The following is a 12,034-nucleotide window of genomic DNA, read 5'->3' on the forward strand; positions in this document are numbered from 1 at the left end:
TTTTCTCTTTCTGACTTACTTCACTCTGTATGACAGACTCTAGGTCCATCCACCTCACTACAAATAACTCAATTTCGTTTCTTTTTATGGGTGAGTAATATTCCATTGTATATATGTGCCACATCTTCTTTATCCATTCATCTGTCAATGTACACTTAGGTTGCTTCCATGTCCTGGCTATTGTAACTAGTGCTGCAATGAACATTGTGGTACATATCTCTTTTTGAATTATGGTTTTCTCAGGGTATATGCCCAGTAGTGGGATTGCTGGGTCATATGGTAGTTCTGTTTTTAGTTTTATAAGGAACCTCCATACTGTTCTCCATAGAGAACTGTATCAATTTACATTCCCACCAACAGTGCAAGAGGGTTCCTTTTTCTCCACACCCTCTCCAGCATTTATTGTTTGTAGATTTTTGTTTTGTTTCGTTTTTCAGTATGCGGGCCTCTCACTGTTGTGGCCTCTCCCGTTGCTCCGGACGCGCAGGCTCAGCGGCCATGGCTCATGGGCCCAGCCACTCCGCGGTATGTGGGAACTTCCCGGACCGGGGCGCGAACCCGTGTCCCCTGCATCGCCAGGCAGACTCTCAACCACTGCGCCACCAGGGAAGCCCTGTTTGTAGATTTTTGATGATGGCCATTCTGACCAGTGTGAGGTGATACCTCACTGTGGTTTTGATTTGCATTTCTCTAATGTTTAGTGATGTTGAGCATCCTTTCATGTGTTTGTTGGCAATCTGTATAACTTCTCTGGAGAAATGTCTGTTTAGGTCTTCTGCCCATTTTTGGATTGGGTTGTTTTTTTTTTGATATTGAGCTCCATGAGCTGCTTGTATATTTTGGAGATTAATCCTTTGTCAATTGCTTCGCTTGCAAATATTTTCTCCCATTCTGAGGGTTGCCTTTTTGTCTTGTGTCGGGTTTCCTTTGCTGTGCAAAAGCTTTTAAGATTCATTAGGTCCCATTTGTTTATTTTTGTTTTTATTTCCATTTCTCTAGGAGGTGGATCAAAAAGGATCTTGCTGTGATTTATGTCATAGAGTGTTCTGCCTATGTTTTCCTCTAAGAGTTATATAGTGTCTGGTCTTACATTTAAGTCTTTAATCCATTTTGAGTTTATTTTTGTGTATGGTGTTAGGAAATGTTCTAATTTCATTCTTTTACATGTAGCTTACTGTTTTATTTTTATTTTTTAATTTTATTGAAGTATAGTTGATTTACAATGTATTAATTTCTGCCATACAGCAGATATTGATAGTTCCCTGTGCTATACAGTAGGACCTTGTTTTTCCATTCTGTATATAATAGTTTGCATCTGCTAATCCCGAACTCCCAACCCATCCCTCCCCCCCCCCCCCCCCCCCCTGGCAACCACAAATCTGTTCTCTATGTCTGTGGGTCTGTTTCTGTTTTGTAGGTAAGTTCATTTGTGTCATATTTTAGATTTCACACATAAGTGATATCATATGGTATGTCTTTCTCTTTCTGACTGAGTATGATAATCTGTAGGTCCATCCATGTTGCTGCAAATGAAATTTTTAAATCCTTTATTTATTTATTTATCTATTTATTTTTGGCCTCGAGGCATGAGGGATATTAGTTCCACGACCAGGGATCAAGCCCGTGCTCCTTGCAGTGGAAGCACAGAGTCTTAAGCACTGGACTGCCAGGGAAGTCCCTGTTTCTTTTTTTTTTTTTTTATGATGAGTAGTATTCCATTGTATATCTATCCATTCATCTGTCAGTGGACATTTAGGTTGTTTTCAGGTCTTGGCTATTGTGAATAGTCCTGCCATGAACAAAGGGGTACTTGTATCTTTTTGAATTATAGGTTTGTCCCAATATATGCCCAGGAGTGGAATTGCTGGATCATATGGCAACTCTATTTTTAGTTTTTTGAGGAACCTGCATACTGTTTTCCATAGTGGCTGCACCAACTTATATTCCCATCAACAGCGTAGGAAGGTTCCTTTTCCTCCACACTCTCTCCAACCTTTGTTATTTGTAGAATTTTTTATGATGGCCATTCAGACTGGTATGAGGTGGTACCTCATTGTAGTTTTGATTTGCATTTCTCTAATAATTAGCAATGTTGAGCATCTTTTTATGTGCCTGATGGCTATCTGTATGTCTTCTTTGGAGAAATGTCTATTTAGGTCTTCTGCCAATTTTTCAATTGGGTTGTTAGTTTTTTTGTTGCTGTAAAAGTGCTTTTAATAATCTGTAAAGCCTTATTAAGCTGTAGGGCATTCTTTTTAGTACTTTCAAGTAACTCTTGGTTTCATCCAGTAGCAGTCATTCAGTTACCTTCCATCACAACCCATGATCTTATCTTCTCCAAATTTGTAGTGAATTCTCATTTCATTCAATTAAGTCTTATCACAGTTTTCTCTGCAGCCACTACCATTTATTCCCATGGTGGATTCCATTTCCTATACTTTTCAAAAAACCCCTGTTTGCATTCATCAAGCCATAGTCTTCCTCTCACCATAATGTCTTTGGCCATTCATTCATATATAATAATTTTTTTGAGCACCTAGTGTGTGCTAGGCATTGGGAATACAGAAAGAACAAGCCTTGCCCCAACAGAGTTTATAAATCTATTTGGGAATACAAACTTTAGACACATAGTTTAGTTGAATGTTTTAAAGGGATAAAGGGAAAGTATAAGATTGAATGGAGAGTTTATCCTTATTAGGTAGAATTACAGTGGTTTTTTTCCCTTCTAAATATAATTGAGTATTTGATGTCTTCCCAAAGTCATTATAAGCATATATGAAAGTGGGGACTTCCCTGGTGGCATAGTGGTTAAGAATCCGCCTGCCAATGCAGGGGACACAGGTTCGAGCCCTGGTCCGGGAAGATTCCACATGCCGCGGAGCAACTAAGCCAGTGCACCACAACTACTGAGCCTGTGCTCTAGAGCCTGCGAGCCACAACTACTGAGCCCGCGTGCTGCAACTACTAAAGCTTGCGCGCCTAGATCCCATGCTCCACAGCAAGAGAAGCCACCACGATGAGAAGCCTGCGCACTGCAACAGAGAGTAGCCCCTGCTCAGTACAACTAGAAAGCCCACGCACAGCATCGAAGACCCAGTGCAACCAAAAATAAATAATTAATTAATTTAAAAAAATAATAATAAGGGGAAAAAACCCTATTATATGGGGTTGTAGCAAGGGTTAAGTGAATGTATAAAGCAATTAATGCTGTGCCTGGTTCATTGTTAAGTGTTACATGAATAACACTTAGTTAATAGTGGGGTACCATTATCATTTAAGTTCTGCACCTTTCTACAAGTTCTTTGTTGCCTTTATACTTAGTATCTACCCGGCAAAGCCTAAGCTATCAGTGGAATCAAGTATTGAATATAATGGTCTTTGAATATAAGTCAAATGTTTATTTTATTTTATTGGTTATTTTGTCTCCTTACTTCCCTAGGTATAGTGAACATAGGAGTGAATAATGTCCAAGAGCTGATTGTTGCAGCAGACATGCTACAGTTGACTGAAGTTGTTAATCTTTGCTGTGAATTTCTGAAAGGACAAATTGATCCACTGAACTGCATTGGGATCTTTCAGTTCTCTGAGCAGATTGCCTGCCATGATCTTTTGGAATTTACAGAAAACTACATTCATGTCCATTTCTTGGAGGTTCATAGTGGGGAGGAGTTCCTGGCACTTACAAAAGATCAGCTGATCAAAATTTTGCGAAGTGAAGAGCTTAGCATCGAGGATGAATACCAGGTCTTCTTAGCTGCAATGCAGTGGATTCTGAAAGATCTCGGAAAGAGAAGAAAACATGTGGTGGAAGTGCTAGACCCAATTCGATTCCCTTTATTACCTCCTCAGAGGCTTTTAAAGTATATAGAAGGTAATTTTTTTGTTTCATGTTAAGTTAGTCAGTTAATTATCCAGTGACCTTTCCTCTGTTTGAAACGTGATAGTGTTTTAATTTTTCAGTTCAATAAGCAGACATTTATTGAATGATTATTATATGCAAGATACAACTTCTGTGTTTTGTGGGTAGATAGTAGTATTTCAGTATTTCTTTTTTTTCTTTCTTTCTTTCTTTCTTTTTTTTTTTTTAAAGTTTTTGGCCACGCCACGCATCATGTGGGATCTTAGTTCCCCAACCAGGGATCGAACCTGCCCTCCCTGCATTGAGCGTGGACTCTTAACCACTGCACCTTCAGGGAAGTCCCAGTACTTCAGTATTTCTACCCATTATTTTAATCAAATCTTTAAATACTTTCTTGAGACTAAGTACCAAGGGAGATAAAATTACTGACAAAGTTAAAATACTAGTGCTATTTTTGGCAGTACTAATTATTTTAGTGTAAGATTTCTTCTTGCCACTGAAAAATTCACCAAAACCCAGCATTTGAGGAAAACATACATGCTAAACACAAAACCAAAACTCAATAAATATTGTAACTCCTCTCATTATAAAATGAATTGTATATTGATATAATATAGCTTCTGTGTAGCCTTTGAATATATTTAGGTTCTAAACTTTGAAAATACTTTTCACCATAGTATAAAATAAATTTTATCTTTATATTGGAAAAATTATAACTAAATTTACTTTTAAAAACTACTTTGGACCTGGTTTCAAGATTTGAAGGTTTTACTCTTGTCATGCACTGAAGATTTAGGATGTGACTGAATTACAAATATTTTATTATGAATTAAATACAATATTAGCATTAAAGTTGTAATTCTGTGAAGGAATTATATTTACTGTGGATTTTTAGTTTTTTCCCATTCTTAACAGTGTTAACAGAATTTTGTAGGTTTTTCTGAGTGATATCTTGTATTAATGTATATGCAGTTAATTCTCATTATTCATATATATTCAGTTCTCATTATTCACGGTAGTTATCCTCTATAAATTTGCCAAGAACACTGAATTGGCAAATATTGAGCCATTGTTCCTAGGGAAATACAGGGTAAGTTCTTACAAGCATTTTTGTCAGCTGATCAGTACATAACTTTGTTTTATGTGTGTGTCTGTCAGAACTACCTCATTTAATATTATATGTTGTTGATCCATTATCTCTGTAAGGCACATCACAGCCTTCTTGCACTTACAAACACTAGACAGCACTTTAGCAGTATGCTTGGGGGCTATTTTAAACAGTGAAAAAACCAGCAAAAAACACACAAATGTGAAAACCATGACACTAAATAGAGTGTGAAGAGGACACTTGTTTATAGTGAGAGCTGAAGCAAGAAGGCAGAATGTCACCTCTTTCAGTCTCACCTGGGAACATGCATGTTAGGTGATTCAAATTTTTTGCCACTCTGTGGCATGTCTGTGAACTACGAGGAAAGTGCTGTGAATGTTGATTTGGGTTACAAATCCATTTTAGTGAGTAGATGTAGTCACAAGTAAGGAATCCACAAAAAATGAAGACTGACTGTATTTAAATGGTAAAACAAGAAGAGAGAAATTATCCAGACACATTTTTGCATGTATCATGTGAGAATTTAGGAGTGGAACAAAGGCTTTCATGGTTGAGTTGGCTTTTCCCAAGTGCTGCAGATACAGAGTGCTAAAGGAAAGTTCCTCTGCTAGGAGCAAAGGAAAGTTCCCTAGAATTGGGACATGTCTTCCTACAGCTTTTTAGTGTTGTAATACAGTGTTTAAGACTTGCACTGCCCAATAGTTATCACCTAAAGATATTTTACTGGAGTAAAACTGCAGGGAGGCAAGGGAGAAATAAATGGAGGATTTTTTTTAAAGTTAACCTTAATATGTTTCACTATTTTTGAAACTTTATCTCTTTGATCATATTGGAGAAAAGATGGACAATTTATACAGAAAAATAATGAGAGTCTACCACAAAATTCAGTGAAGGAGCAAGAGACTTAATTGAAATGGTTAAATTATGTTATGTGAAATGTGTAGATTTTCCCCCTGGTGTATATTTTTTGTATTTACCACAGGAATAATTCAGGCAATTTAATATTATTAGTATATGATAACATATATTTTTCTTGCATTTTAGAGAATGATTTTACTTTTCAAAAATGGTACATACTCTTATAAAAAGTTTAGGTAATAAAGTATAAAAAAACAACAAATCACCCAAGTCTATCACCCAGAAATAGCCAGTTATAATTAACATTCATTAAACATCATTCTAGATGTCTCTGTATAGGAGGATGGATGATAGGTGGGTGTATGGTTGCATGGATGGATAGAAAAAAAAATTTATAAGAATAAGAATCATTCTATCATACTATTTATACTACAAAAATGTATTTAAATCTCACTAAAAATCAACAAAGAAGAAACTAAAGTAATAACTAATTTCAGATAAATGTTTCTTTATCCCAAGAAATATTCATTAAAAGTTTTTGTAGAGTTAAAAACAAAAGATGAAAATCATTAAAAGGTGAAACCATAGTTTCATTTTGTGTTTCAATTTTAAAGTTTAGACTCTCTGCTAAGAAAAATGAGGTAATTAGCATTGTTATTTTTCTCCCTACCCCCCTCAAGGTTTACACAGCCTTTACATAGAATTTTTTCAATCATGATTCTCCTAGCTCTGTGCTTTTGCTCTGTATTTAAGTGGATTTAATGCTCTCTACCAGTTTTTTAACGATAGTCTTTTTAGTCCTGACCTTTTTTTTTTTTTTTTTTTTTTGGCAGCGCAGCAGGGCTTGTGGGATCTTAGTTCCTCGACCAGGGATTGAACCCAGGCCACAGCAGTGAAAGCACCGAGTCCTAACCACTGGACCGCCAAGGAATTCCCTGAGCTTTCTTTTTTTTTTTTTTTTGCAGTACGCGGGCCTCTCACTGTTGTGGCCTCTCCCAATAGGCTCCGGACGCGCAGGCTCAGCGGCCATGGCTCACGGGCCCAGCCGCTCCGCGGCATGTGGGATCTTCCCGGACCAGGGCACGAACCCGTGTCCCCTGCATCGGCAGGCGGACTCTCAACCACTGCGCCACCAGGGAAGCCCTGAGCTTTCTTTTTTGATTCATCATTTGGTCGGTTGGATTTCATCACTAAGTATTTTTTTCAAGGAAGGCTCATGATAACTGTTATTTCCTGATTTTTTTTTTTCTCACATCTGAGAAGTTCTGCCTGTTGCTTTTTAATTTAACAGAAATTTGGGTGGGCATAATATTCTTAATTTATGATGATTCCCCCAGCCCACCCCAAGTTTGTAAGGCATGGTTTTCTTTTTTTTTTTTTTATGACTTGCTGTTTCTGCTTGGATGCCTAAAGAATTATCTTTTTTTGCGTTACGCGGGCCTCTCACTGATGTGGCCTCTCGCGTTGCGGAGCACAGGCTCCGGACGCGCAGGCTCAGCGGCCATGGCTCACGGGCCCAGCCGCTCCGCGGCATGTGGGATCTTCCCGGACCGGGACACGAACCCGTGTTCCCTACATCGGCAGGCGGACTCTCAACCACTGCGCCACCAGGGAAGCCCCATTATTCTTGATTTGTGTTAAAGTTTGACATTTTTCCTTAGACTATATCAAATACCCTTTCCTTTTTTTTTTGGCCAAGCCTTGCGGCTTGCGGGATCCTAGCTCCCCAACCGGGGATCAATGCCACGCCCCCACAGAGTGGAGTCCCAACCACTGGACTGGCAGGGACGTCCCCGCCCTTTCCTTTTAAAGGTTCAATTTTAATTTCACTTTGGGAAATTTTTCCTGTATGAAATTCCTGAACACTTTTAATGTTTCATTTGGTAGTCTTCATCCTTTCACTGGAACTTTTTTGTCTTTCATATTTATCATCTTCTAATGTTAAAATATTTTGTCTTTTGCTCTGTATTCACAGTTTTCTCAAGTCTTTACTCCAAATCGCTAATTTGATTTTTTTCTGATGAGTTTCTTGTTTCCAATTTATTAACTCTGCACTACTGTCATTTCAGTTCTCACTTTGTTTCCTCAGCAATGCGTCTCATTTTATTTTATTATTATTTTTAAATTTTTGGCTGCATTGGGTCTTTGTTGCTGCACATGGGCTTTCTCTAGTTGCGGCGAGCGGGGGCTGCTCTTTGTTGTGGTGCATGGGCTTCTCATTGCGGTGGTTTCTCTTGTTGTGGAGCACGGGCTTTAGGCACTTGGGCTTCAGTAGTTGTGGCACGCGGGCTCAGTAGTTGTAGCTTGCAGGCTCTAGAGTGCAGGCTCAGTAGTTGTGGTGCACGGGCTTTGTTGCTCTGCGGCATGTGGGATATTCCCGAACCAGGCCTCGAACCCGTGTCCCCTACATTGGCAAGCGATTCTTAACCACTGCGCCACCAGGGAAGCTCACGATGCGTCTCATTTTGCCTTTGAGTTCTTTTTTTTATATAGGATCTGTATTCTTAAATAATTCTATCCTGTGTATGGGGAGTCTGTTTCTGTTTGTGGCTAATGTTTTCTTCCAGACTGAATTCTTCAGTCTCTTTCTCTTCTTTTTCCTGGGGTATATTTACATAGCTGTATTGCTTTTTCATGATATATTGCTCATTCTTAACTTGGGCAACTCTGTTCAAACCTGCTTGCTCTGATAATTCTCTTTGACACCCTTTCTACCTTAGTGTAACTACTTTGTTTCTCCCATGTAAAATTTGAGGGCTCTGTGTTGTGTTCTCACCACTTCTTTCTAGCCTGAGGCATAAGGTAGTGAAAGAATAGAGATCTGCTAAGGCTGAGGTCCTTGCTTGGGGGCCTGGGCTCTGAGGTCTCTCTTGTAAGATCCTACTACTGTATTGATCTGTTTTCAAGAGCTACTTATCCCAGCCAAGGATGTGTCTCACTACTGTGGCTTTTGGCTACCACTGAGCTCTGTTAAATGGCAAACCCTGGTGATCCTCCCTATCTTTACCGATGGGCCTGTAAAGGATTTTTCTTTTAATGGTTTTGTTCTTTGACTTCTCAGTTCTGCTTTTTATCTGCTATTTGCCCTTTCTCCAAATTCTTACGTTACTAGTGAGACTTCTCAATATTTTGTTAGTTGACCTTTTCTCCTCAATATTGTTTTTTGGTCATACAGACAAGGCTTAGAGACAGTTCCTTACTGGCATATGTGGTGCTTTTGTGCAAATTAGAAGATAGTGCCCTTTCACGGAGGCCAGTTCTTATAGCTTGCCAGTGGGACACAGGTTGGCTTTCATTCCCAATTCATCTTTTCAGCTAAGCACCCTTGAGCAGAATAACCTACCCAATCATGCTCAAAGTCTTTTTAGGAAATGGACCTCATCCGACCAGAATCTTCTGTTTCTTGCTTTGACTATCATTTTCAAAGTGTATGACATAATTTTATATCCTTTTGTTAGCAGGTTGTAAGTATAGAATTTTGGGCAATTTTATTTTTTCATTTTGTTAGATAATTGTGCTCCTATTTTACTTGGCATCTTTGTTTAGAGATCCTCATACATGTGTTTTCAAATTGGATCTAATGAAGCATGTTTTTTAAAACAATCTTTGATTTAAGGAAAGTATATATTCTTTAGTACCAAAATAATACTTGGTATTGTTGGAAACATACTCCATTGTTTGATGATGAGTTTTCATTTTTTGATTGTTAAATGTATTTTATTTTCATGGAAACATGTCTTTTCAATATTATTTAAAAATTGATTAAACATTATCTTTTTCAACATTGCTTTAGGAATATCCGATTTTAATCTTCGTGTTGCATTGCAAACACTTTTGAAAGAGTACTGTGAGGTGTGCAAATCTCCCAAAGAGAACAAATTTTCTAGTTTTCTGCAGACATCTAAGGTTCGACCTCGGAAGAAAGCAAGAAAGTACCTGTATGCAGTAGGTGAGAACCTTTTAAAAAGTAATAGAAATTATTTTCAGGATAAAACCCTTTTAAGTTTTTGTTGTTATCATACATGTCAGAGTGTGCAGGTATGTCAGATAGGCATACTTAATTGCACATACAGGCTACAGATTTAGAAATTGTATTTATATAGTACAGTGGACACATCTAAGAATAAATAGCTATTTATTTGACATCTGTTATTCTGTGATTTAAATCTTTGGGTTCTTATATACCCAATTATTATCAAATAACTGCCTAAGATATACTGCTTTAAAAATTAAATATTTGAATTCTTGTGAGAAATAGGAAAATAAATCTCACACATTTTAACTATTCACAGCATCTTAGATGGTCATTAGGGATGATAGGAACTAGTGGTCTCCAAAGTGTGGATATGCAGGATAACCCATAGGAATATGGTAAGAACCTTTCCATTTTTATTTTATTTTATTGTAGTGTAGTGTTGTGTAGTTTATTGGCCACCCCGCGCAGCTTGCGGGACCTTAGTTCCCCAACCAGGGATTGAACCCAGGCCACAGCAGTGAAAGTGCCGAGTCGGAACCACTGGCCGCCAGAGAACTCCCTCCATTTTTTTTTAAAAATAGCATTAAACCTTATCAATATTTGATATATATGTCAACAGATTGTTCAGATTTATATATGTAATATAATTTATTATATATAAAAACTTTATGTATAGTATAATTTTTAGTATGTATGTCATTGTATAATTTTATATATACTATAATATATAAATGTGTAATTTTTGAGTGCTGGCTAAACTTTTTTAATGATGGGATGTGCAGTCAAAGAAGGATTTCAACTCACTATTTTTTTTATTATTAATTAATTAATTTACTTTTTGGCTGTGTTGGGTCTTCGTTGCTGTGAGTGGGCTTTCTTTAGTTGCGGTGAGTGGGAGCTACTCTTCGTTGCAGTGCGCAGGCTTCTCATTGTCATGGCTTCTCCTATTGCAGAGCCCGGTCTCTAGGCGCGTGGGCTTCAGTAGTTGTGGCATGTAGGCTCAATAGTTGTGGCTTGTGGGCTCTAGAGCTCAGGCTCAGTAGTTGTGGTGCACGGGCTTAGTTGCTCTGTGGCACGTGGGATCTTCCCGGGACAGGGCTCAAACCCGTGTCCCCTGCATTGGCAGGTGGATTCTGAACCACTGCACCACCAGGGAAGCCCCAACTCACTATATTTAACTGAAAAAGACATTAATAGAAGTCACAATGAAACTTCCTAACTAGACAGATAACCAGTTCCTAGATTTATGTTTCATCTAACATTTGATTATAACCAAGACCAGGTGGTAGAACATTGTGGTTGACCTCATTGCATTTTAAGCCATAATCTTTCAGGACCTGGCACATTTAAGAATAATAGATGTATATATGGCAGACTCTAAAGCACTTATTACTTACTATGCAGTAGTTATATCGAATGTCTAGACATAGAGGGCTACATTTTTCTTGTTACTACCATTTCCATATTTAGCAGTAAGGGATTTGCTGTGTACCTCCTTTCCTTCCTTTATTCAGGTGGATATACTCGGTTGCAGGGGGGTCGTTGGAGTGATAGTAGAGCCCTCAGTTGTGTAGAACGTTTTGACACCTTTAGCCAGTACTGGACCACTGTGTCTTCACTTCATCAGGCTCGATGTGGACTGGGAGTAGCAGTTCTGGGAGGGATGGTCTACGCAATTGGAGGTAATAATGAAAATGTCTTATTTCCCTTATTAGTCTCTAGCTCTAAGTTGACTGCATTCTTATATGCCTTATATATATTGCTAGATACTATGGGGTGTATGCAGATACAGTTGTGCTTAATAAATATTTATTGAGTAAATGAATGAAAGAAAAAGGAAACATAAGATATTGAATATTTTATACCAGAGGGACACGGTAATTTATTACAAGGCAAATACTTAGGTTTGGTTTTAATGAAAAGTTGTTTATGAAAATGTGGTGCCAAAATTTAGATCAACATTTGTGATAAAAATTTTTTTAATTCTGAGACCTGCATTATGAATCATTTTAAATTAACCAAGTATCTGGGCAGTGGGATGTATAAAAACCATGTCAGCTAGACATTGGGATATATTTCTTGATTAAAATCACTGTGTTTTCTGAAACTATTACTATAAATTCTAAAATGATTAATGAATAAAATTAAAAGGGGATTTGAATTTGGGAGAGAAATAATTATTAGAGAGGGATCTAAAGAGAAATAAATACTAACACCTTTGATATAAATATTT

General features: G+C 37.8%; 1 protein-coding gene across 4 annotated transcripts in view; it reads left to right on the forward strand.

Annotated features, from left to right (window-relative positions):
* The window catches only part of IPP (intracisternal A particle-promoted polypeptide), a 40,289-nt gene that overhangs the window by 7,574 nt on the left and 20,681 nt on the right, over positions 1 to 12,034 (forward strand). For 2 of the 4 annotated variants that reach the window (XM_027108693.1, XM_027108692.1), the window contains exons 3-5: positions 3,440 to 3,871; positions 9,619 to 9,774; positions 11,316 to 11,483. In XM_027108693.1, coding sequence (XP_026964494.1) covers positions 3,440 to 3,871; positions 9,619 to 9,774; positions 11,316 to 11,483 — 756 coding nt within the window. The remainder of the gene's footprint in view (positions 1 to 3,439; positions 3,872 to 9,618; positions 9,775 to 11,315; positions 11,484 to 12,034) is intronic. The other 2 variants (XM_027108694.1, XM_027108695.1) reach the window with 2 other exon arrangements.

This window comes from Aethalodelphis obliquidens, unplaced genomic scaffold (genome assembly GCF_003676395.1).
Source record: "Aethalodelphis obliquidens isolate GAN/ISIS:26980383/991018 unplaced genomic scaffold, ASM367639v1 scaffold9, whole genome shotgun sequence".
Classification (NCBI taxonomy): Eukaryota; Metazoa; Chordata; class Mammalia; order Artiodactyla; family Delphinidae; genus Aethalodelphis; species Aethalodelphis obliquidens.